This window comes from Rhinoraja longicauda, chromosome 42 (assembly GCF_053455715.1).
Source record: "Rhinoraja longicauda isolate Sanriku21f chromosome 42, sRhiLon1.1, whole genome shotgun sequence".
NCBI classification, from domain to species: domain Eukaryota; kingdom Metazoa; phylum Chordata; class Chondrichthyes; order Rajiformes; family Arhynchobatidae; genus Rhinoraja; species Rhinoraja longicauda.
The window spans coordinates 10,251,895-10,276,405 of record NC_135994.1 but is presented as its reverse complement, the minus strand read 5'-3'; the positions used below and the strand labels follow the sequence as shown (position 1 = coordinate 10,276,405).

At 45.5% G+C, this 24,511-nt stretch overlaps 1 protein-coding gene across 1 annotated transcript in view; it reads right to left on the bottom strand.

Moving 5' to 3' along the window:
• The window catches only part of bloc1s1 (biogenesis of lysosomal organelles complex-1, subunit 1), a 101,341-nt gene extending 98,607 nt beyond the window's left edge, over positions 1-2,734 (bottom strand). Inside the window, exon 1 of the mRNA XM_078431294.1 lies at positions 2,590-2,734. Coding sequence (XP_078287420.1) covers positions 2,590-2,650 — 61 coding nt within the window. The 5' untranslated portion in view covers positions 2,651-2,734. The remainder of the gene's footprint in view (positions 1-2,589) is intronic.
• Positions 2,735-24,511: the final 21,777 nt, after the last annotated feature.

The following is a 24,511-nucleotide window of genomic DNA, read 5'->3' as shown; positions in this document are numbered from 1 at the left end:
CCAATATTGTTTACAAGACCTTTTATGGGTTGGCCAAGATATAGTTTTGGCTTCAAAATACTTTTGAATATCCCAAGTAAATAAAAGGAGTAATGCAGATAGAATTTAGATATTATTCTATTTCTATGTACCTACACCAAGAATGAAAAGTTCATTTGGTATCGGGGGATTGCAGGGCAGGCGAGGTCATGACCCCTGACCCGTACCGTTGCCACGCAACGCCTTCTGGAGTGCAAACGGTAAACTTCAGGTAAGCACTTACTATGGCTGCCATTGAAGAGTTGGGATATTTGCTTAGTCTTTTTCTTCTATTTTATGTTTGGAACGACTTCATGGAACAATTCGGCAGTCCTAATTTGAGAGGGTGTTGCAGTTGAATGTTGCAGCTGCACTTTGCTGCAGCTCGGCTTTCCCTTGCCTTCTCCCATCAGCATGTCTCCGGCTCCCTCCCGACGCTCCGAGTGTCCCGACATCTCTCCCCTTTCCTGCGCTCCTCCAGGCTCGGTGTCCCCGCTCCGTGCCTTGCTTCCTGCAGTTCTTCGGCCCCTCGTCGCTCCTGCTAGCCCTCCAGCCCTTCTCCCCGCTCGTCATCTCTGTCAGCCGGACTCCGTTTCCACTTGGCCGGCGTTCAACACCTCGAGGCTGGGGCCACCGAGCAGAGCCGTGGCCTGGTCCGCCTCGGCTCCCAGCGCCCGGCCCAGCTCTCGCTGCTGCTAGGCTTCCGCTGCCGATCGGCCTCTCCCCGGCTCCTCTTCAGGCTCGACACTCCGCTCCTCCTCCTCTTCCATCACCTCCTCCTCTAAGGCCGTCGAACACGGCTCCCTGGGCCCTTCGCCCTCAGACCTCGGTGGGTCGCCGACTTCCAGCGCCCTCTGCTTCTGTCCCTGCAGACCTTCCAGGCCCCTCAGCTCGGGTTCTTCCCGCTGCTCCTCTCCCAGCTCGCTCAACCCCGTCCTTTCCTCCTCCTCTTCCCCCCTCCGGTCGGCGGCCCTCTGCTTCTCAGCCTTGCTCTCCTACCGCCCTTCCCGGCCGTGTTTCCCCTTCTCCCGCCGGCTGGCCAGACGTCTTCCCAGCTGCTTCTTGCGTCTGTGGGTTTTGCAGCCCTTCTCCTGGTTCCTCTTCCTCTGCAGGATCATCCAGCTTCTTCCCCATTTTTTGCAGCACAAAAAATAACCATTTTGGCTTTTTTTTCAAGATAAGAACGTAGATGTTGCGTGTGTTACTTGTGTATGCCGGTAGCTGCCATGTACTCCAGATGGCTTGAGCGACTCCATACGTCAAGCCCTTTGACCTTATGTGTAATCCCCCTATACTGGCCAATATGTCACCCTTACCACCAGAAACAGAGAACCACTGTATCACTCATTTGTGATGTGCAATCTCATTAGGTCTTATATTGCAAGGGCGGCACAGTGGCGCAGCAAGTAGAGCTGCTTCCACACAGCACTAGAGACCCGGATTCGATCCTGACCTCAGGTGTTGTCTGTGTGTGGTTAAGATGTTCTCCTGTGATCGAGTGGGTTTCCTCCAAATACTCTTGTTTCCTACCCCATCTGAAAAATGTATAGGTTTGTAGAATAGTTGGTTGCTGTAAATATGATCCTTAATGTGTAGGGAATGAAGTGGGATAACAAAGAACTAGTATGAACGGGTGATCCGTGTAGACTTCGTATACTGAAGGGCCTGTTTCCATGTTGTATCCTTAAACTAAACTAAAACAATGACTTAATGGACTGCAAGACCACTTTAGCCCACCCTGAAATAAATTTAAAAAAACAACCTGTCAGTGTAGAAGAAAACAGAAAGTGCTAGAGTAACCTCTGGTGAACCTGCATGCAAACTATTTTCTTAAAGACAAACATGGCAGGGATGATTTTGCTGTTTCCGAAGATCAAAACACAATAACATTTGAATTGTACACTTATTTGATATACGTGATTAGCTGGTTAGTGTCATGTTGGAAGGAACTGTAGATGCTGGTTTCAACAGAAGATAGACATAACCTGCTGGAGTAACGCAGCGGGTCAGGCAGCATCTCTGGAGAAATTTCTCATGTTCTCCAGAGATGCTGCCTGACCTGCTGAATTACTCCAGCATTTTGTGTCTATCTTTAGGTTAAGGTTGTTGACAAATGTCAGCAACTAAAATGTGATAAATGCACATTTATCTCGTTGTACCCCTGTACAATGACAATAAAGATATATTGTATTGTATTGTATTGTATTGTAAGTTCGCCAAGGTGCAGTGTGATAGAATTTGACTCAAAGCAACAAAATAAAGTCACATCTCCTTTCAGGTGAGTGACTGTCCCCTCTCTAATCCCACAACACATCCTTTGTGGTGTTTTTCATATTTTTAACAAAATAAATATTAATCTTGGGCTCTATAGCGGACAGAGGGATGCACCAATCAGGAAGAGTTACGCTGCCTTTGTGGGCCGACCCTCTGGTTATTTGGACCAACCAGCGAGCGCACACGCTCGTCTCCAAGGCGATATGGGCCTGCGCGGCAGGCGAGCGGGTTCGCGGCAGGCAATAGCGTTTGGACGCCTCCCCGTTTTGAGGGCAAAATAAAAAGGTTTGCACCCACCTTGCAGTTCTTTGCGTTCATTTTGCTTGGCTTGATGCTCTTTGAGCAAACGGGATAACATGGTGCAGGGCAGCTGCGTGGGGAGAGGGCCGCCACTCCGCCTCGCACTGCAGCCCGCCTTCCGTGTGGCGACAGAGAGGCGGCGGTCACGTGAGCAGCGCCCAGCGCAGGCAGTCTCTCACCAATGCAGCCAACAGTTTTGTGTATGACAAAACAAATAAAATATAACAGAATATTGCAAATAGTTAACAGGCCAGGCACCATTGAAGGAAAGGGGAAAACAGTAAGGAAAACAGTTAGCTTTTCAGGAAACTGATCTCTGCAAATTCAAGTTACCCTTGTGCAGGAAGGATCTGCAGATGCTGGTTTACTCCGAAGAGAGACACAAAATGCTGGAGTAACTCAGCGGGTCAGGCAGCATCTGTGGAGAACATGGATAGGTGACGTTTCACAGAGTGCTGGAGTAACTCAGCGGGTCAGGCAGCATCTCTGGAGAACATGGATAGGTGACGTTTCACAGAGTGCTGGAGTAACTCAGCGGGTCAGGCAGCATCTGTGGAGAACATGGATAGGTGACGTTTCACAGAGTGCTGGAGTAACTCAGCGGGTCAGGCAGCATCTGTGGAGAACATGGATAGGTGACGTTTCACAGAGTGCTGGTGTAACTCAGCGGGTCAGGCAGCATCTGTGGAGAACATGGATAGGTGACGTTTCACAGAGTGCTGGAGTAACTCAGCGGGTCAGGCAGCATCTCTGGAGAACATGGATAGGTGACGTTTCACAGAGTGCTGGAGTAACTCAGCGGGTCAGGCAGCATCTGTGGAGAACATGGATAGGTGACGTTTCACAGAGTGCTGGAGTAACTCAGCGGGTCAGGCAGCATCTGTGGAGAACATGGATAGGTGACGTTTCACAGAGTGCTGGAGTAACTCAGCGGGTCAGGCAGTATCTGTGGAGAACATGGATAGGTGACGTTTCACAGAGTGCTGGAGTAACTCAGCGGGTCAGGCAGCATCTGTGGAGAACATGGATAGGTGACGTTTCACAGAGTGCTGGAGTAACTCAGCGGGTCAGGCAGCATCTCTGGAGAACATGGATAGGTGACGTTTCACAGAGTGCTGGAGTAACTCAGCGGGTCAGGCAGCATCTGTGGAGAACATGGATAGGTGACGTTTCACAGAGTGCTGGAGTAACTCAGCGGGTCAGGCAGCATCTGTGGAGAACATGGATAGGTGACGTTTCACAGAGTGCTGGAGTAACTCAGCGGGTCAGGCAGCATCTCTGGAGAACATGGATAGGTGACGTTTCACAGAGTGCTGGAGTAACTCAGCGGGTCAGGCAGCATCTGTGGAGAACATGGATAGGTGACGTTTCACAGAGTGCTGGAGTAACTCAGCGGGTCAGGCAGCATCTGTGGAGAACATGGATAGGTGACGTTTCACAGAGTGCTGGAGTAACTCAGCGGGTCAGGCAGCATCTCTGGAGAACATGGATAGGTGACGTTTCACAGAGTGCTGGAGTAACTCAGCGGGTCAGGCAGCATCTCTGGAGAACATGGATAGGTGACGTTTCACAGAGTGCTGGAGTAACTCAGCGGGTCGGGCAGTATCTGTGGGGAACATGGATAGGTGACGTTTTGGGTCAAGACTTTTCTTCAGACATTGCTTTCCCTCTCCATCCCTCCCCCACCCTTGTTCTCCGACTAGTTTCACTGTCTTGATTAATTTTACTCATTGTTTGCCTCCTTATCGCCATCCTCTCAGCTAACTATGAAACATTTTAGATTTACCTTGATCAATGTCTGCTTTGATCTGTCGTTTTCACACCTTACCCTTCCAAATCTTTTGTTTACCTCTCCCCTGACTCTCAGTCTGCAGAAGGGTCATGACCCGAAACGTCACCCATTCCTTCTCTCTAGTCAAGTCAAATTTATTTGTCACATACACATACACGATGTGCAGTGAAATGAAAGTGGCAATGCCTGCGGGTTGTGCACAAAAATAATTACAGTTACAGCATATAAATAAAGTTAATAAGTTACTATTAGTGTTGACAAAAATGTAGTCTCTGGGGTTATAAAAGTTGACAGTCCTGATGGCCTGTGGGAAGAAGCTCCGTCTCATCCTCTCCGTTTTCACAGCGTGACAGCGGAGGCTTTTGCCTGATCGTAGCATCTGGAACAGTCCATTACTGGGGTGGCAGGGGTCCCTCATGATCTTGCTTGCTCTGGATCTGCACCTCCTGATGTATAGGTCCTGCAGGGGGATGAGTGTAGTTCCCTTGGTGCGTTCTGCCGAACGCACTACTCTCTGCAGGGCCATCCTGTCCTGGGCAGAGCTGTTCCCAAACCAGACTGTAATGTTGCCGGACAGGATGCTCTCTACAGCCCCAGAGTAGAAGCAATGAAGGATCCTCAGAGACACTCTGAATTTCCTCAGTTGTCTAAGGTGGTAAAGGCGCTGCTTAGCCTTACCCACCAGTACGGCAATGTGCGTTGTCCACGTCAGATCCTCTGCGATGCGGACTCCCAAGTATTTAAAACTGCTCACCCTATCCACAATAGACCCATTTATCTCCAGTGGCGTGTACGTCCTTGGATGTTTAGCCCTTCTGAAGTCCACAATCAGCTCCTTCGTTTTAGTGACATTCAAGAGGAGGCTGTTGTCCTGACACCAGAGTGCCAGATCAGCCACCTCCTCCCGGTAGGCCTTCTCATCGTTGTTGGAGATCCGGCCCACCACCACAGTGTCATCAGCAAACTTGATGATGGAGTTTGAGCTGAACCTGGCCCCACAGTCATGTGTGTACAGGGAGTACAGTAGGGGGCTAAGGACGCAGCCCTGGGGGGATCCTATGTTCAGGGTGAGGGAGCTAGATGTGTGTTCCCCCATCCTGACCACTTGGGGCCTGGCAGTGAGAAAGTCCAGGACCCAGGCACACAGAGGGGTGCTAAGCCCCAGTTCCAGCAGCTTCTCAACCAGTCTGCTGGGGACTATTGTGTTGAATGCTGAACTAAAGTCAATGAACAGCATCCTCACATAGCCCCCCTGGCTGTCCAGATGAGAGAGAGCGGTGTGTAGAACCTGGGAGACCGCATCATCCGTGGACCTGTTCGGACGGTATGCGAACTGTAGTGGGTCCATGTTGCGAGGAAGGAGGGCGCAGATGTGCTTCTTGACTAGCCTCTCAAAGCATTTCATGACAACCGAGGTGAGGGCCACCGGTCGGTAGTCATTTAAACACGCTGGAGAGGCATTCTTTGGCACCGGTACAATGATGGATCTTTTGAAGCATGCAGGGACCACGGACTTTGCCAAGGAGAGGTTGAATATTGTGGTGAGCACTGGAGCAAGCTGAGTAGCACAAAACTTTAGTACTCGCCCAGATATACCATCTGGGCCTCCAGCTTTCCTCGTGTTCACACGCGTCAGAGCCCACCTCACCTCATGCTCGGACACCGAGAATGTGTGCACATCCCCGGCGGTGGATCCCCCTCCAGCCTCGCTAGCCAGCGCCCCTTCGGTGCTGTTTTTAGACGGCGAGCTGGTGGTGTTACCCGTCTCAAACCGTGCATAAAAAGAGTTCAGGTCATCAGCTAAGGAGGAGCCGGCACTTCCGGTTGAGGGGGTGCTGGACCTGTAGCTAGTTATAGTCCGTAGCCCCTGCCAAAGGCGCCTGGTGTCCTGCTGCTCCATCTGTGACTCCATCTTGTCCCGGTACCTCCTTTTTGCATCCTTCACTGCCCTTCGCAGTCGGTTGGACTCTCCCTTGTAGTGGTCCATGTTGCCGAATGCCAGGCCGGAGTTGTAAGCAGCAGTGCGAGCATTCAAGGCCACGCGAATAGACCTGTCCACCCAGGGTTTTTGGTTAGGGAAGATACTGACCCTTACCGTGGGGATGATGGTATCGGCTATTGTGGCAATGAAGTCCGTAACCGCTTCCGCAAACTCATTTACGTCTCTGGAACTTGCTTGGAACATGTTCCAGTCGACTTCGCTCAGTGCATCCTGCAGCATGGCCTCTGAATGGTCAGCCCACCGCTTTACGTCCCTCGTCACTGTCGCTTCCCGTACTATCCGATGTTTGTACTCGGAAAATGGCAGTTTGGTCAGATTTTCCAAAAGGAGGGAGAGAAACGGCCTTGTAGCCTTTCCTGAATGGCGTGTAGCAGTGGTCCAAAGTTCTTTCCCCCCTGGTGACACACGTGATGTGTTGGTAGAAGTTGGGCATGACCTTTTTGAGATTTCCCCAATTGAAGTCTCCAGCCACCAGCACAGCCACATCAGGGTTCTTGTTTTGGTGTTGACACAACACATCGTGTAGGGTGGACAGTGTCCGTATGCGGTGGGATATAGACGGCTGTGATGATCACCGAGCTGAACTCCCGGGGTAGGTAGAATGGTCGGCATGAGATAGTTAGATGTTCCAGGTCCGGCGAGCAGGAACGAGAAAGCGTCTTAATATTTCCAGGATTACACCAGTTATTATTGGTCAAGAAGCAGACTCCTCCGCCCTTGGATTTCCCGGATTCTTCCGTTCTGTCCGCCCGGAAAACAGTGAAGGACTCGGATGGGCAGATCACCTGGTCAGGCACCAGCGGGGTCAGCCATGTTTCTAGAGATGCTGCCTGACTTGCTGAGTTACTCCAGCATTTTGTGTCTAACCTTTCGAATCCCTGGCTTTTCCTCACATTTGCCTACAATTCATTGAATTACATATCAAAAGGTACTTAAATCTGTAAAATATTTGAGGACATACCAATTTTGCAATATTTTGCTTTTCATGTAAGTACCCGAGATTAATTTGCTTGCAGCTCTCTGCTGTTTTTTTTTAATGTGGGTGTTACCTCTGAGTGGGTATTGGTTGCTTTTTACATCAAACGATCAAAAGTTCAGAAAACAGGAGCAAAATTAGGCTATTCAGCACATCGAGTCTGCTCCTCCATTCGATCATGGCTGTTCTATTTTTCCCTCTCACACCTGTTCTCCTGCCTTCTCCCTGTAACCTTTGGTGCCCTTACTCATAAAGAACCTATCAATCTCTGCTTTAAAAATACTCATTGGAAATGATCATTGGAAATGTTTGTCTATTGTTGATACCATTTTTTGGGATTTTAAAGTTATACCCAATTCTTCTCTACCTGGCACTCTGTCATCTATCAGGGAGTAATCTTACTTTCGAGTTTCATCATTTTCTTCGAGATCAGTGCCTTGGAGTCCATATATTGTAGCCAGTGCTGTAGCTAAGACTACCAATGGTTGTTGGGCGTGAAAAATATTGGGCCGCCAGTATTTATTCTTGTGAGAAGGGCACAGTTCCATGGCCACTCCCCTTCTCATTGGCACTTTCCAATTCAACTATGGCAGATATCCTTTTACTGGGACTGTCTACCTATCCTTTTACCCTGTCCCTTCTCACCATCCGGAACACCCAACCATTCTTCCAGGTGACACAACAATTTAGTTGCAGTCCTTTCAACTTGGTGTATTGTATTTGGTGTCCACATTTCTTTTGCATTGGAGAAGCCAAATGCATATTGAGTGACTGCTTTGTAGAATGCCTCTGTTTCATCCAACATTGGCGATGTGGAGTTTCTGTTGCTTAAATTTTCCATCTCCATGCCATTCCCATTCTAATCCCCCTGTCATTGGCCCCTTGTCTCTTACACTGCTGCAATGAAGCCCCACATAAGCTCAAGGGACAGTACTTCATCAACTACGTGTGTACATTGTAGCCATTGGCATTTGATCTAGAACTCAATGATTTCAGATAACCAAGCTTTCCTATTTGTATCAGAAGTAATGAAAGGTTAACAAACTGAAATGTCAATGGTCTTACCACACGTGCTGCTTGACCTGCTGCATATTTACTTACAGCAGTTCTGCTCTTATTTCAGATTTCCAGCACTAACAGTTTTCTTTTGCTTCTCAGCCTCATCCCTGGATTGGATCAGAGAATGGTTGTGCACCAAGTGTATTGGAAAAAAAACAATAGTTGCTAAGGTAAAACATAACTTTCCACATCTGTTATTTAATTAAATGATTTAAATGTTTTTATAAAAGTAAAAACATGTTTAAGTATTTAAGCTGTTTCCCCAAACCTCCCCTCCCAGAAATAAATATGCTTATTGACTTTTGTGAATTACCACAATTAATAAAAGTAAACATCGTTACACAATTTTGTCGGCCTTGCCTGCAAATAAGATACATTTTATTCTGAAGGATTGAGGATACAAAGAACTGCAGATGCTGGTTTACAATAAATGGCACAAAGTGCTGGAGTAATTTAGGCGGTCAGGCAGCATCTCTGGAGAACATGGAGAGGTGACCTTTTGGGGTCAGGCCCCTTCTTCAAACTGGTGGGGTGGGAGAAAGCTGGAAGCGAGGTGAGGCCAGTGGCAGGAGAGAAATGGGTGAGAGACCAGGGCACAGGAAAGAGAGGGAGGAGGGGGGGCGAAGAGGGAAAAAAGGCTGAGGGGTTTGTTTGTCAGTTAGTTCCCTAAAATTGGAGAATTCAATGTTCAAACTGTTAGGTATAAGCTTCCCAAGCAAATTATGAGGTGCTATTCCTCCAGTTTGCGTGTGGCCTCACTCTGGGAATGGTGGAGGCCCAGGACAGAAAGGTTGGTATGCGAATGGGAAGGGGAGTTAAAATGGTTAGCAAACGGGAGATCCAGCAGGCCTCAGCAGACCGTGAATAAGTGTCTGGCGAGTCAGTCGCCGAGTCAATGGTTGGTCTTGCCGATGTAAAGGAGGACACATCAGGAACACCAAATGTAGTAGATGAGGTTAGGGGAGGTGCATATGAACCTCTATCTCACCTGGAAGGAATGCTGAGGTCCCTGGATGGAGTTGAGGGAGGAGTTGCATGGACAGGTTTTGCATCTCCTGGCTGCAGGGGAAAGTACTTGGGGAGGGGGTGGTTTGGGTGGGAAGGGATGAGTGAACCAAGGAGTTGCGGAGAAAGTGGTCTCTGTGGAAGGCAGAAAGGGGTGGGGATGAGAAGATGTGACTGGTGATGGGATCAGGTTGGAGGTGGTGGAAATATTGGAGAATGATGTGTTGGATGCAGAGGCTGATGGGGTGCAAGGTAAGCACCAGGGTTCTTATTCCATCTGGGAGGAGCAAGAGCAGAATTAAGGGGTAACAGAGGATACATGGTTGAGGGATCCATGCATAACAGCAGGGAGGAAACCACGTTTACTAAAGAAAGAGAACATCTCAGATGTCATAGAATGAAAAGCTTCACCTTAGGAGCAGAGGCAGAGAAATTGAGAGTAGGGGATAACATCTTTGCAAGAGGCAGGGTGGAGGAAGTGTAGTGCAGACAAATGTGGGAGTCGGTAGGTTTGCAATGGGAGAAGGGGACAGTAGATCATGTTGAATGGTTCCTGAAGCAAACTATCAAAGTTATTTAACAGAATGGCCAGAGTCTCAGTCCCACTGAGATGGTTGCAGTGCATATGAGATAGTGGACCTGGTGTTTGCCAAGAAGGTCTGTGGAAAGGGATGTGGTAGTCTTTGTCAAGCAGATGTACAAGAGGAATTTGTGCTCCACGGCTGTTTCCAGGGATGCAAAGATCATCTGCTGCTGGACGATCATCAGCTCAGTTAAAAGCATACCTTGGCACAAAAGCTAGGTCTCGCAGTTCAAGTAGATATCTTCAGGTAAGTGCTGCTGACTGGCACCTTGCACAGTGCAGTAGTATGTTTACAGTTTAGCGATACAGCGCAGAAACAGGCCCTTTCGGCCCACCGGGTCTGCGCCAATCAGCGATCCCCGCACATTAACACCATCCTACACCCACTAGGGACAATTTTTACATTTACCAAGCCAATTAACCTACATATCTGTACGTCTTTGGAATGTGGGAGGAAACCGAAGATCTCGGAGAAACCCCACGCAGGTCACGGGGAGAACGTGCAAACTCTGAACAGACAGCACCCGTAGTCGGGATGGAACCCGGGTCTCCGGCGCTGCATTTGCTGTAAGGCAGCAACTCTACCACTGCGCCACCGTGACGCCCTTATGTTCTGAGTAACATCCTGAGGCTCGGTGTACCCACTGCAGAGGCTTTGTGGAGATGGACCACAATGTAAGGATCTCCTGCCTCTGAACACTAAGTGGTTATACCCTATGAGGGAAAGTCAAGTTAGCAGTGCTTTCGCAGACGCCTCCCAGGAGGCTGCAAGCGGCAGACACATTCCTTGTATGTGTACATACTTGGCCAATAATAGAGGTTGGCAGTCAGGGTCGGCGGTCATTGAGGGCATCAGCGGTCAAGGACGGGCCACGTGGGTGCCGGAGTACGAACGTGCCACCGAACAAATGAGGACCCGCTGTGGAGAAACCACCATGAGCGAGAACAAAGGCGGACCCAATGCAGAGGGAACTGCCGTGAGGGAGGAGGGAGAACAAAGGAGGACCTGGTGTGGGATCTTTGTAACTTTGTCGACACCCTTTATGTGGTATCTCTTTGCATACCTTGGGTATGCAAAACAAAGAATATCATTGTGACTTGTCACGTGACAGTAAAGTATAATTCATCATTCATTTCCTGAATTTTTGAAATCAAATCTGAGATTAGCTGTAATAGTGAGAAGAATTGTACCTAGATACACGTGACAGTAAAATATTCGATTCATTGAATTGATTTTGGACTTTACTTTAGAGATATAGCGTGGATACAGGCCTTTCAGCCCACAGAGTCCATGCCGACCAGCGATCACATCGTACATTAGCACTATCCTACAGACTTGGGACAATTTTACAATTTTACCAAAGCCAGTTAACCTACAAACCAGCATGTCCTTGAGTGTGGGAGAAAATCAGAAAAACACGCAGTCACAGGGAGATCGTACAAACTCCGTACAGACAGCACCCGTAGCCAAGATCGAACCTGGGTCTCTGGTGCTGCAAGATAGTAACTCTACCGCTGCGCCACTGTGCCGCCCCTGAGTTGGATAAAATACGTTTTTCGTATTACCCAAATGAGTAGATTGCTATTGATGGGGGGTTTGAGAAGATTCACACAGTGAACATGTGAATGAAACCACTGAGGGAACTGTGTACAATTTATTTTCATTAATGGATATTGCTGGTGAGATCAAAGTGGTGATGACCTGTCTCCTTGAAGTGCTACAGTGGATATGGACATGATGCTTCCACAATGCAGTTAGGTAAGGAGTTTTGGGATTTGAAGCCATTGACAATAAAATAATATCAATATATTTCCAGGTGATTTTGTTGAGCACCTTTTAGGATATTTGGCAGCGGTGGTGCTTCTTTGCACCTGCTACCCTTGTGTGATAGTCAAGGTAAGTTGCAGCACGAGAAGTGCTTTGTGGGCTGACAAACGGCAAGTAAGATTCACACCACAAGTGCCATCTAATTGTCTGTCTTCAACAAGAATGTGTGTAACCACCTTCCCTTGTTCAGTGGTATTATGATTGCCATATCTCCACCATTGGCATATCACACCCATCACCATTCCGGAGTCACCATTGACTAGAGTTAACTGGGCCACTCGCAGTGCTTCAAGTGTAAGGGAAAAGTAGAGACTGTGTTTTTGAGGGTGTGACTAACTTCCTGACTCCCCAAAGGTTTACCATCATCTATAATATAAGGCATTTGCAAAATGTGATGCAAAACATATGACTCATCTCGCCACCCATGTACTGTGTTTGTAGTAGGTACCACCCACCAAATCCTCTGCAATAACTTGCCAAGACTCCTTCCACAGCACTTTCCAAACTCTTGATATCAGTGAGCTAGAAGAACACCAGCACGTTGCCTTCCAAGCCATTCACCAGCGTGACATGAATTGGAAATATATCCATTGTTCATTCAGTAATCCTCAGTCAAAATCCTGGAACTCCCTGCCAAACAAAACACTTTGCAGTACTCTGTGCAGTTCTGGTTGCTCATCTATAGGAAAGGTGTAATTAAGTTGGAAAGGAAATATAGAGTCATACAGCACAGAAACAGGCCTTTCAGCCCAACTCGTCCATGCGGACAAAAATGCACCATTTAAGTGCACCATTTAGGGCGGCACGGTAGCGCAGCGGTAGAGTTGCTGCTTTACAGCGAATGCAGCGCCAGAGACTCAGGTTCGATCCTGACTACGGGTGCTGCACTGTAAGGAGTTTGTACGTTCTCCCCGTGACCTGCGTGGGTTTTCTCCGAGATCTTCGGTTTCCTCCCACACTCCAAAGACGTACAGGCATGTAGGTTAATTGGCTGGGTAAATGTTTTTTTAAAAATTGTCCCTAGTGGGTGTAAGATAGTGTTAATGTACGGGGATCGCTGGGCGGCACGGACTTGGTGGGCCGAAAAGGCCTGTTTCCGGCTGTATATATATGATATGATATGATAAGCTCGCTTGCAGCCTTGAGTTGTCGAGAGAGTCTGGAAAAGTTAGGAATGTGCAAGATCATGCGGGATATGAATAAAGTGCACGCTCACAGTCTTTTTCCCAGGGTAGAGGATTCTAAATCTAGTGAGCATTGGCTTAAGGCTAAAGGGGAAAGATCTAAGAGGGACTCCAGGAGCAACTTTTTCACTTAAAGGGTACTATATCTGGAATAAACTGCCCGAGGAAGCAAAAGAAGAATTAAAATGACAACTTTTAAAAGACATTTGGGCAGTGATGTGGACAAGAAGAGTTTGGAAGGCTATGGACAAAATACAGGAAAATGGGACGAGCTAGTGTGCCAACTCAGTCAGAATGGACAAGGTGGGCTGAAGAGCCTGTTTCCAAGCTGTTTCGCTCTATGACTATGATATAGCTCTGCTCACTCTTGGTACAGCCTCTCTGAAAATACAACATTCCTCCATACTTTCCCTTTGATAATGCAGCTTTCCGTTAGTACTTCCCCTCCGCCAGTCCGGAGTTCCCTCAGCATTTCCCCTATGACTATGCATGCACCCTCAGTGCTGCATAGTGTCTGTGTTCTGGAGGCGAGGTAGCGTTTGTCTTTCCTGGCTATCCTGGCTGAGTGAACTTTGAGAATTTTGGCAGTGTCGACCATCAGAGCAGGTGGTTCATTTTACAACATTCAACTGTTTGTCGAAGAGAAACACAAACAGTGCATAAATCAGAAATGAGGAGAGCCATGGCTGCACTGTGCCACTGTCAGTTCACTCCAGCAGCATCTCCCACATATGTAGGTTAATTGGCTGGGTAAATGTAAAAATTGTCCCTAGTGGGTGTAGGATAGTGTTAATGTACGGGGATCACTGGGCGGCACGGACTTGGTGGGCCGAAAAGGCCTGTTTCCGGCTGTATATATATGATATGATATGATATGATATAAGTTTCTATTAACACATGGACTGTGTTATTTCAAGAAGATGACTCACCACCATTTTCTCAATAAGTTACTGCTCTTTTCTTTCATTATTTGTGCTTCTATGCAAGTAGAATGTCATGTGTCAATTTTTAAAGTTGATTATAGAACTTGCAAATGTCTCACAAAAACATTTCCTGCTATTAATTCTGAAAGTATTGCATTACGTATATCATGCTCTGCAGTTTGAAAAGAAATTGTAAAATATTCTATTATTGCATGTGTAGGAAGGAACTGCAGATGCTGGTTAACACCAAAGATAGACACAGAAAGCTGGAGTAACTCTCTGGCAGGCAGCATCTCTGGAGGCAAGGAATTGCACTCTAGCTATAAAAACATGACGGTATTAAGCTTTCGATGTAGGCTCTATTGTATCAGAAGGAAAAGCAATGTATCCTACTGTTGCAATGAATTGCAATTATAAACCAAATACCACTTTTTGAAGCAAAATTTCTGTTTAATTGAGAATTACAAGTCTGAAATCTATTGTTAAATGAATTAAGAATGTAAACAAAAATGAGAATAGAAACACTTGATTTGTCATGGAGGAGGCTTCACTATATTAAAAAAAAACTGGACAAACTTGTGGAGCCCTATCAGGCTAAACATTCTTTCCCTGCTTCAGCTTTTAACTCAGTTGCAGTTGGTAAAATATTTTATTCCTGCCTTCCTCCAACCTTACCAAACTCAAATTGTCTCTTCACCATGTCCAAATTCCATGATTCGTGCAGTTACTACAGTTCCTTGGAGATCCGCGGCCTTCTTGTGCCTTTGCTGTGGTGTGAATTTAATAATGAAAGCTCAGAGGCAATTTTGTTGTAGAAAACATCAAAAACCAAGCACAGCTTTGTGCTTCTCAGGCTCATATGTCGACCTTTTGCAAAAATCGTTGTGAATATGTTTTTTCTCCACGCCAAGTCAACCAACTGTGCAGGTTCTGGGTTATATGGTTCAGGACCTGATCTGATATTCTACATTGTATGCTGAGGTGTTTCCCAAGTAGTTTCTTACTCGAAAGGTTGTTCAAACCAGGCAAAATATGCTTGGTTTGTCCCTAGTTAGTAAAATACATTTGTCACAGGTAAAATTGGTCTCTGAATTCAAACTGCTAGATTGTACATTTGATTTTACATTTTGTTATATGTAAAAAGAAAATCTCACTCAGTATATTTTAAATATCAAGTTAATAAAATATTTTTTGATGCTGGAGTATTAAAAAACATTTCACTGGTTGCGGCAGAAAAATGCACTGAGGTTGTGAATTTATGGGGAGAAGGCAGGAAAATGGGGTTTTAGATTTAGATTTAGAGATAAAGCGCGGAAACAGGCCCTTCGGCCCACCGAGTCTGCGCCGCCCAGCGATCCCCGCACATTAACACTATCCTACACACTAGGGACAATTTTTACATTTACCCAGTCAATTAACCTACAAACCTGCACGTCTTTGGAGTGCGGGAGAAAACCGAAGATCTCGGAGAAAACCCACGCAGGTCATGGGGAGAACGTACAAACTCCGTACAGACGGCCCCCGTAGTCAGGATCGAACCTGAGTCTCCAGCGCTGCATTCGTTGTAAGGCAGCAACTCTACCGCTGCGCCACCGTGCCGCGGTAGAGATAGATCAGCCATGATTGAATGGTGGAGGCGACTTGATGAGCCAAATGGCCTAATTCTGCTTCTATCACATGACTTGACCTTATGAAGTGCGTCTAATCCATACCCATTTAACCTTAGCGCACCAACACACAGTCCAGTATCATGGTGGCTTGCATTAATTGAATACTTTACTGTCACATGTGACAAGTCACAGTGAAATTCTTTGCTTACAAAGTTACAAAGTCCTCCTTTATCCTCACGCCAGATCCTCCTTTGTTCTCCCACTTCTCCAACTAATTAAAGTTAGCTTGTGTTGATTAAAGCCAATCCTGCAATTAATTGGATGAATTGATGCTGAAGCAGGTGGTGGAAGTCATTCCAGAGACCAATGTACCTGATGAAGATAATTTTTTTAAATCTGGTGACATCTGGTGTAAATGGCTTTTGCTTCTTCTCCAATGCCTCAATATCTTTCCTTTAATGTAATGCTGGAAAGGCTGATGCCCAGGTACTTCTGTGACCTTTAGCATTGCCTGTTTCTGAGCTCAGTCGGGGCACCAGTCCAACATTCAGTGCATTGCACAGCTCTGACATGTGATCTGAAATTTGGTCACTAGAGTCCTGGGAAATTTCACTAAATTACCAGAGATTCATGGTCAAATCCAGGACAACCTCAAGTTTTCAAGAACTTAGTTGATTTATTTATCCTGCCCAGCCATGTTATGGCATGTTGTGACTCCCTTCAATGTTCAGTCTGAAACTAGGTAATTGGACTTGAACCAGGACCCTATCGAAATGTGAAAGGCCTAGATGGAGTGGATGTGGAGACGATGCTTCCATTAGTGGGAGAGTCTAGGACCAGAGGCCATAACCTCAGAATAAAAGGACATAGCTTTAGATAGGAGATGAGGAGGAATTTATTTTGTCATAGGGTGGTGAATCTGTGGAATTCATTGCCACAGACGGCTGTGGAGGCCAATGGGAAATTTTAAAGACGTACAGGTATGTAGGTTAATTGGCTGGGCAAATGTAAAAATTGTCCCTAGTGTGTGTAGGATAGTGTTAATGTGCGGGAATCGCTGGGCGGCGCGGACTCGGTGGGCCGAAGGGCCTGTTTCCACGCTGTATCTCTAAATCTAAAAATCTAAATCTAAAGTGGAGATTGATAGATTCTTGATTAGTACGGATGTCAGGGGTTATGGGGAGAAGGCAGGAGAATGGCGTTGAGAGGGAAAGATTGAATGGTGGAGTAGGTTTGATGGGCTGAACGGCCTAATTCTGCTCCTATAAAATGAATTTATGAACTTATGAGCTTCATAGTCTGTGATGAATTGCAAGCCATAAACCTTGGGAGAGTGAAATATATTTCAGCAAGGAAGCAAAAGGATAGGGAAGGGTTAATACAATCTACAATTGCTGCAACAGAGCAGACCTGCTGAAAAAGGCAGAGAACAGGGAGGAGCCTGTCCCTTTACCTCCCCCCTCAACTCCATCCAAGGACCCAAACAGTCTTTCCAGGTGAGACAGAGGTTCACCTGCACGTCCTCCAACCTCATCTATTGCATCCGCTGCTCTAGATGTCAACTTCTTTACATCAGCGAAACCAAACGCAGGCTCGGCGATCGTTTCGCTCAACACCTTCGCTCAGTCCGCCTTAACCAACTTGATCTCCCGGTGGCTGAGCACTTCAACTCCCCCTCCCACTCCCAGTCTGACCTTTCTGTCATGGGCCTCCTCCAGTGCCATAGTGAGGCCCACCGGAAATTGGAGGAACAGCACCTCATATTTCGCTTGGACAACTTACAGCCCAGCGGTATGAACATTGACTTCTCCAACTTTAGATAGCTCCTCTGTCCCTCTCTTCCCCTCCCCCTTCCCAGTTCTCCCTCAATCTTCCTGTCTCCACCTATATCCTTCCTTTGTCCCGCCCCCCTGACATCAGTCTGAAGAAGGGTCTCGACCCATTACGTCACCCATTCCTTCTCTCCCGAGATGCTGCCTGACCTGCTGAGTTACTCCAGCATTTTGTGAATAAATACCTTCGATTTGTACCAGCATCTGCAGTTATTTTCCTACATGAGAACAGGGAGGATGTTTACTGGCCATGTATAAAGTCAAAAGAGTCACAAACAAAAGTTTCCTGAGAATAATGCTGAGTGGTAGAGCAGTTATAGAGTCATAGAACTAGATAGTATGGAAAAAACATTTCAGCCCAACTCATCCATGTTGACCAAGTTGGCATTCTGGGCTAATTCCACTTGTCCTCTAATCCCTTCCAATCCATATATCTGTCCAACTGTTCAGAAGATGAGACACGGCTCAAGCAACTCCGATTCGATTTGCCACTGGTGCTGTCTGTGTGGACTCTGTGCGTTCTTCCTGAAACCATGTGGGTCAACCCAAGGTGCTCCGGTTTCTCTCCACATCCCAAAGACTTGCTGGTTTGTAAGTAAATTGTCCACTGTGAATTATCCCTACTGTAGGTGGGTGATAGAAGAATCGGGCGAGAAGTGATGGGCATATGAGAGAATACATGTTACAGGGAAATAAGTGGAGGAATGGGACAGATGACTCTGCAGTTTGACATCGAGTCAGTAGGCTGAATGACCTCTTTCTATGTTGTTAGAAAATATGAGAATTTGAGTATGTAACATACACAAACAAAGTTTTGAGTCAACTTGTGTAAGCCAGACTGAGGCATCTCCACAATAACTGCATTGTTTGTTGCAAAAATATTCCCTTCATTTTCTCCGGTCAAATTTTCCATGGGAGCTTTGCATGATGCAATGACAAAACCTCCCTTGCTTTTATACAGAGGAGAGAGTGCGAAGGTGAGAATGTTATAAATTTTACAAGAGGGTGAGAAAATGTAATAAGAATTTAATTTCCAATGTAGACTCCTCAAAATTCAACTTCTTTGATGCGTAAGCTGCGGGGAGAAAAAATTCTCCAACTAATATAATGCTTAGGAAAGAACTGCAGTTGCTGGTTTAAATCGAAGGTAGACACAAAATGCTGGAGTAACTCAGCGGGTCAGGCAGTATCTCAGGTGAGAAGGAATGGGTGACGTTTCGGGTCGAGACCCTTCTTCAGATTATAATATAATGCTTGCATGTTGCAATGGCAGTAAAATGTTGTTGCACAAACTAGGGCTCCTTGGTTCAAAGTAAATTCACTCCCAAAATTCTTCAGTTTATAGTTTTAGTTTTAGAGATACAGCGTAGAACCAGGCCCTTTGGCCTACCATGTCTGCGCCGTCCAAAGATACTAGAGGAACAAGATAGACCACTCGACCCTAAAATCTGTAGTACGTCAAGGCGCCATTTTAGTCGGCAGAAACTTGCAGAAACATTTTAAAAGAAAAATAATAAAAATCTGTGAATTGATAGATGAGATATATTCTGCATTTTAATGGTATCATCACACATACTGTTCCCCCAAAACACTGATTACACTGCGAGAATCATAACGAACGGCGGGTTTTGCTTACTAAAACGGCTCCTTTGCGTACTGCACTTCAGTATAGGCGATTTCAACGGAGTGGTTCATCTTGTTCCTCTAGTATCTTTAGTGCCGACCAACGATCACCCGTTCACACAAATTCCATCCTACACCCCAAGGACAATTTACAGAAGCCAATTAGTCTACAATCCTGCATGTCTTTGGAGTGTGGGAGGGAGCGAGGGCACCCACATGGGCACAGGGAGAACGTGCAAACTCCACACAGTGCCACTGTGCTGTTCTGGTATGATGCCAGGTGGTTATTCTGGGATTGTGCTCACCAGGACCCTCCAAAACTGACCCCAAGGTCAAAGATAAAGAAAGAGAAAGACTTTTGTTTTTTCTGTGGGACCTTTCACTAACTCAGGACATTGCAAAATGTTTCACCTCTAATGAAATACAATTGAAGTTTTGCCAGTTAATACACAGCAAGCTCCCGCAAACAGTAATGTGTGATGACCAGGTAATCTGCTTTAGTGACATAGATAGAGGGATAAATTCACCAGATGTTCAAAATGGTACCATGTAGTCTTTTAGGGCTACATGAAAGCAGATATGGCCTCAGTTTAAAGGCCCATTCGAAAATCAGCACCTCCAATGGAATAAAACTTGCTCAGTGCAGCATTGGGACCTTGTGCTCACAACCTGGTGAGATGCAACCTTGGTGGAAGTCAGCTGCCTTCTGTAGACAGAAATGGCACAGCACCCATTGAGGTGTGGTATTTGTCTTGTTCTGCCAGGCCACAGCAGTAACCATGTTCATTGTCCCTTTTAAATTCAACACCCTGTGTAAATGGGGAGTCATCAGATTCTTTTAACATTAGAAATATTACTTTTAGAATCCAGGTTACTTCACCTAAATCCCACAACCCCTAGGAGTCACATTTCACTCATCAGGAGGCCGACTGTGTTTTCAGTTTTAGTTTTAGTATAGCTTAGTTTAGAGATAGAGCTCGAAAACACTGTTTCAGAAAGCAGTGTGCACTGAGTCCACACCGACCAGCAATCCCCACACACTAACACTATCCTACACACTAGGGACAGTTTACAATTATACCAAGCCAGTTAACGTGCATACCTGTATGTCTTGGGAGTGTAGAGGGAAACTGGAGATCCTGGGGAAAACCCATGCAGGCAAGGGGAGAACGTACAAACTCCATGCACCCGTTGTCAGGATTGAACCCGGGTCTCTGGTGCTGTAAGGCAGCAACTCTACTGCCTCCGTGCTGTCCTTTGACTTGTTCTGTACCAGTTTTCAGCACCGAACCAGCTCTCACTGCATCAGGGATAGCAGGTTAGGGAGCACAGGAATGCTTAATATTTGGCAATTACTGGTAGCATTGCCATCCCTTAAAAGAAGTGGAAAGCTGACGCAACTGGGTGCCTGTTCTCTTCCCTGATGAGATCCATCAGTTTAATTCTGGAAATGTAGTGGGTGATCAGCCGAATCTCCAGAAACATCATCAGTAACTGAAGAGGAGGTGGCCTGAAAATAGTCTGGTAAGAATAGTGACAATTTGGAAAGCCGATCTTTTGGGATTGGAGTAGACTGCCAGAAATCCATATTCCACGTTGTGTCCTTGTAGATCTTTCAATATAGACAGAGCTATAATCAGTCGAGTGCATCATGATCATTCAAAGTACTTTTGCATTTAAATATATTTTCACTTGCGTTTGATGTAAAGTTAGTCCCGATTTCGCAAAGTTATTTTTATTTCTGACTAGACCAAGTGATGGGCCTAAACCTCTCCTGCATTGGAGCAGCACCCTCTCCTCCCCACCTCCCCCCTCCCCCCTCTCCCCCTCCCTCCCCTTCTCCTCCTCCCTCCCCTCCCCCTCCCCCCTTCCCCTCCCCCCACCTCACTCCACCCCCCTCAACCACCCTTATCCTCCCTTCTCCCTCTCCCTCCACCCCCTTCCTCCCCCCTCCCTCCCTAGGAGATAGATTTAAACTTTAAAATGTGAATAACTTTTAAAAATATAACACCGATTTCAATTAAACTTCTTCCATTAGCACCAAAGGGATGACGGTGGATAAGGTGGGCCTAAAATTGTCGCGCTATCGTGTACCATTTTGGCTGTAGTTCAGGAACAAACAAACAAACAAACGAGAGTTTTAGTATATAGATTTAAGCAAATAGAACTAGTTAAACAATGTTGAAATTGGGGTGAAAGGATAATTTCTGAGATAAATTGAAGCTCATAATGTAGGGCATTAACTGTCAGAACTCTGACGTAGACAGGGAAGTCAGTGCGCCTTCCTGAGCACAGAGCAAAGACTAACCCCACAGGCAATCAGTAATCCAATAAGGGGCAGATAATGCCCGCAGCTAAGATTAGTGGAATGAAGAGAATACATCTGGATACCCTGGAGATAGGATTGAATCTTTGGCTTTAGAGAGCTCTCAATTTTATTTACTCCTGAAGTCAGAAAAGTCAGTGCACTACCCTTGGTGACTTTGCTCAAGCCAGCATAACCCGATATTGTAAATAGTGTATAATAGCTTCGGAACTGCTCAAGAAATCGGCACCAATCTGCAACCTAAATGAAAGACCAATTCAAATATAGCGAATCATACAGGCAATAGTTTACAACGACTTTACGTCTAACATTCTTCTAACGTAGTAAATAATTGAGGGAGTTGCAGAGTAGATAAAACAACTCAGGCGCTGGCACTGCTGAGCTGTTAACAACATCGTTGCCAGCAAATCTCTTTTTATTTTAAAAGAAAATCTGAGATTAAATGCATAGCCCCTCCAGCATGTCAGCATGGTGGAGCGGTGTGAAGGTCCATTAGCAAGATAATAAGATAACCCTGCTGTGAGCTTGAAAAATAGGCCAGGTGATAAAAAGGCAAGGAGGATTAAACAACCAGAAAGAAATTTAATGAAAAGGCATCCAGTCAGATCAGAATGAAATCCCTGGGTCTAAAGTCCCAATGTAAATTTGATAGGTTGTTATTTGAACCTGGAACATTTAGCAAGTATGACAGCAAGGAACAGCTTTCAACTCAGAATTTCATATCTATATACCATTCATCTCCAATGAAAATGATGAAAGAATGGACAACGATTATTTGTAGAGGAAATGGGTCCAGGAAATTTATAGTTAGCAAACTTGGGTTAGCTTTTGGAGACACAAGATGCTGGTTTACAAAAAAAGACACAAAGTACTGGAATAACTCAACGAGTCAGGCAGCCTTTGGAGAACATGGATAGTTGAAGTGTCGGGTCGAGACACTTATTCAGACTAACCCGAAACATCACCTATCCATGTCCTCCAGAGATGCTGCCTGACTGCTGAGTTACTACAGCACTTTGAGTCTTTTTTTGAGTTAGCATTTGCCAGGAAGGAAGAGACCTCACAGGGTCTGATTGAACCGACCTAACAAAAGGAATATTGATAAGCAGTACAGTCTTATCTTGACTCTTGACTCTTAGCAAAAGTGAACAGTTCCACTGTCAGGAATTTTCTAGAAAATATGCATCTTGATTTAATTTCCAATGGAGTGACATTGAGGATAGTTTGACTGATAGACCAGCTCCTCCAATCTGTATTATAAACCAACCCAACACTGCTGTGGGATAACACAAGGCTGTCGAAACATGGGGAAAATAGTCTTGGAAGTCAGTAAGCTTTAGTAAGCTTTTAAAAACAAATGGAATTCAATTTAAATGCCAAGGCTAGATTCCTGATTTTGTCCCAAAACATCAGGCTCTAATCATTTGGCACAAATAACTTAAAAAGATCCTGAATTATCCAAGATGTAATAATTGCAGTGGTCCAGATGTAAATGAATATAACTTCCACATACCTCATGAGCTGTAGTTAAAGAAATGAATCTGCTGTTAGACTTGCTAACAGATTTAGTGCGGCTGTAGATAATGATGGCTTAATCTACCTGTTAGTGCAATGCACTCAAATTTGCTTTGTCAGGCTATTTTATTAATTCAATAGATATGGCCATGATAATTGTGGTAGTCAAGCAGATGAAAGCAGAGGTTAGCTTAGTCTCACATATAATGAGGCAGAGTGAAAGATGCCTCAATGGCACTGCATAGTAACTCTGTAAGTATGGTAAACAGCTCAGAGCTGGAGGCCACACCTGACAGGAGCATGACATCCCTGATCACCAATGACCTGGTCAGATCCATAAAACATGCCTGCATAATATCATATATCATATCGTATCATATATATACAGCCGGAAACAGGCCTTTTCGGCCCTCCAAGTCCGTGCCGCCCAGTGATCCCCGTACATTAACACTATCCTACACCCACTAGAGACAATTTTTACATTTACCCAGCCAATTAACCTACATACCTGTACGTCTTTGGAGTGTGGGAGGAAACCGAAGATCTCGGAGAAAACCCATGCAGGTCACGGGGAGAACGTACAAACTCCTTACAGTGCAGCACCCGTAGTCAGGATCGAACCTGAGTCTCCGGCGCTGCATTCGCTGTAAAGCAACAACTCTACCGCTGCGCTACCGTGCCGATGGATAAACTATCTCATCTTCAGAATCAGGGTTGTATGGGCTATCCCAACAAACAAAGCCAATGGAAAAGATCAGGATCTAGAATTTAAAAAAAATGATTATAGGACAAATCTATTTGAGAAAGAAAACCTTAGCAGTCTACAAATGTGAAGTTGCTGTAGTCAGCAATTGGCAAAAAAACATGGATACTGCAGTTAAAGGCAGGAACATTGGATTAAGTTTCTGCTCCTCATGGCTCAGTAAATCCTGGCAGTTGGATATGTATCCGGGCATATTGAGCAAGAACTGCAGCGACTGGAATGAGCTCCCTCTGCAAGTCAATACGCTGCTGTTAGTCACAAGCTGGAATTACACATGAAGAATATTTGTTCAAATAAGTTATCAGAAGATACCCTAGATGCAAGAGACCTATAAACATATTCCAAGAGGAGTCTATGCTTTCAGGAGCAGAGTGGAGCAGGGGAGAAAATTAATAGAAGTATCGATTGTGCTTTAATGTGCCTTTTTTGAACTCTGATGAAAGGCCATTCATTACAGATGCTGCCTGACCTTCAGTGTATTTCCAGCATTCCCCATTTTTATTTGTGAAATCTAGCATCTACATTTTTTTGCTTTGGTATCAAGTGTTAGTTCATATTTGGGAACTACAACGTGTGTTAGATCAGCCATATTTGTTTAGTTTTCTAACATTGGACTGATGTCAAGTTTTATTTTACTAGAACACAGTTCCCACTATAATCATGAATTATTCTATTAATTTGTCTCCCACCATATGAGTAATAATTGGAATATTTGTTTCTAATGTTAGATGCTTGTACAAGATTATATTTTTAATATGTCTTATTCAGAGCAGTTGTTTGCTTTTCACATGGTGCAAAGACCAAATCAAAACCAAAGAGGCAATACCAAAGAGAGCAATATATGTGTCAGTCTTTCTTTCCGCTTCTCTCTTGCAAGTGAAATAGCTGAGTTGCCAAG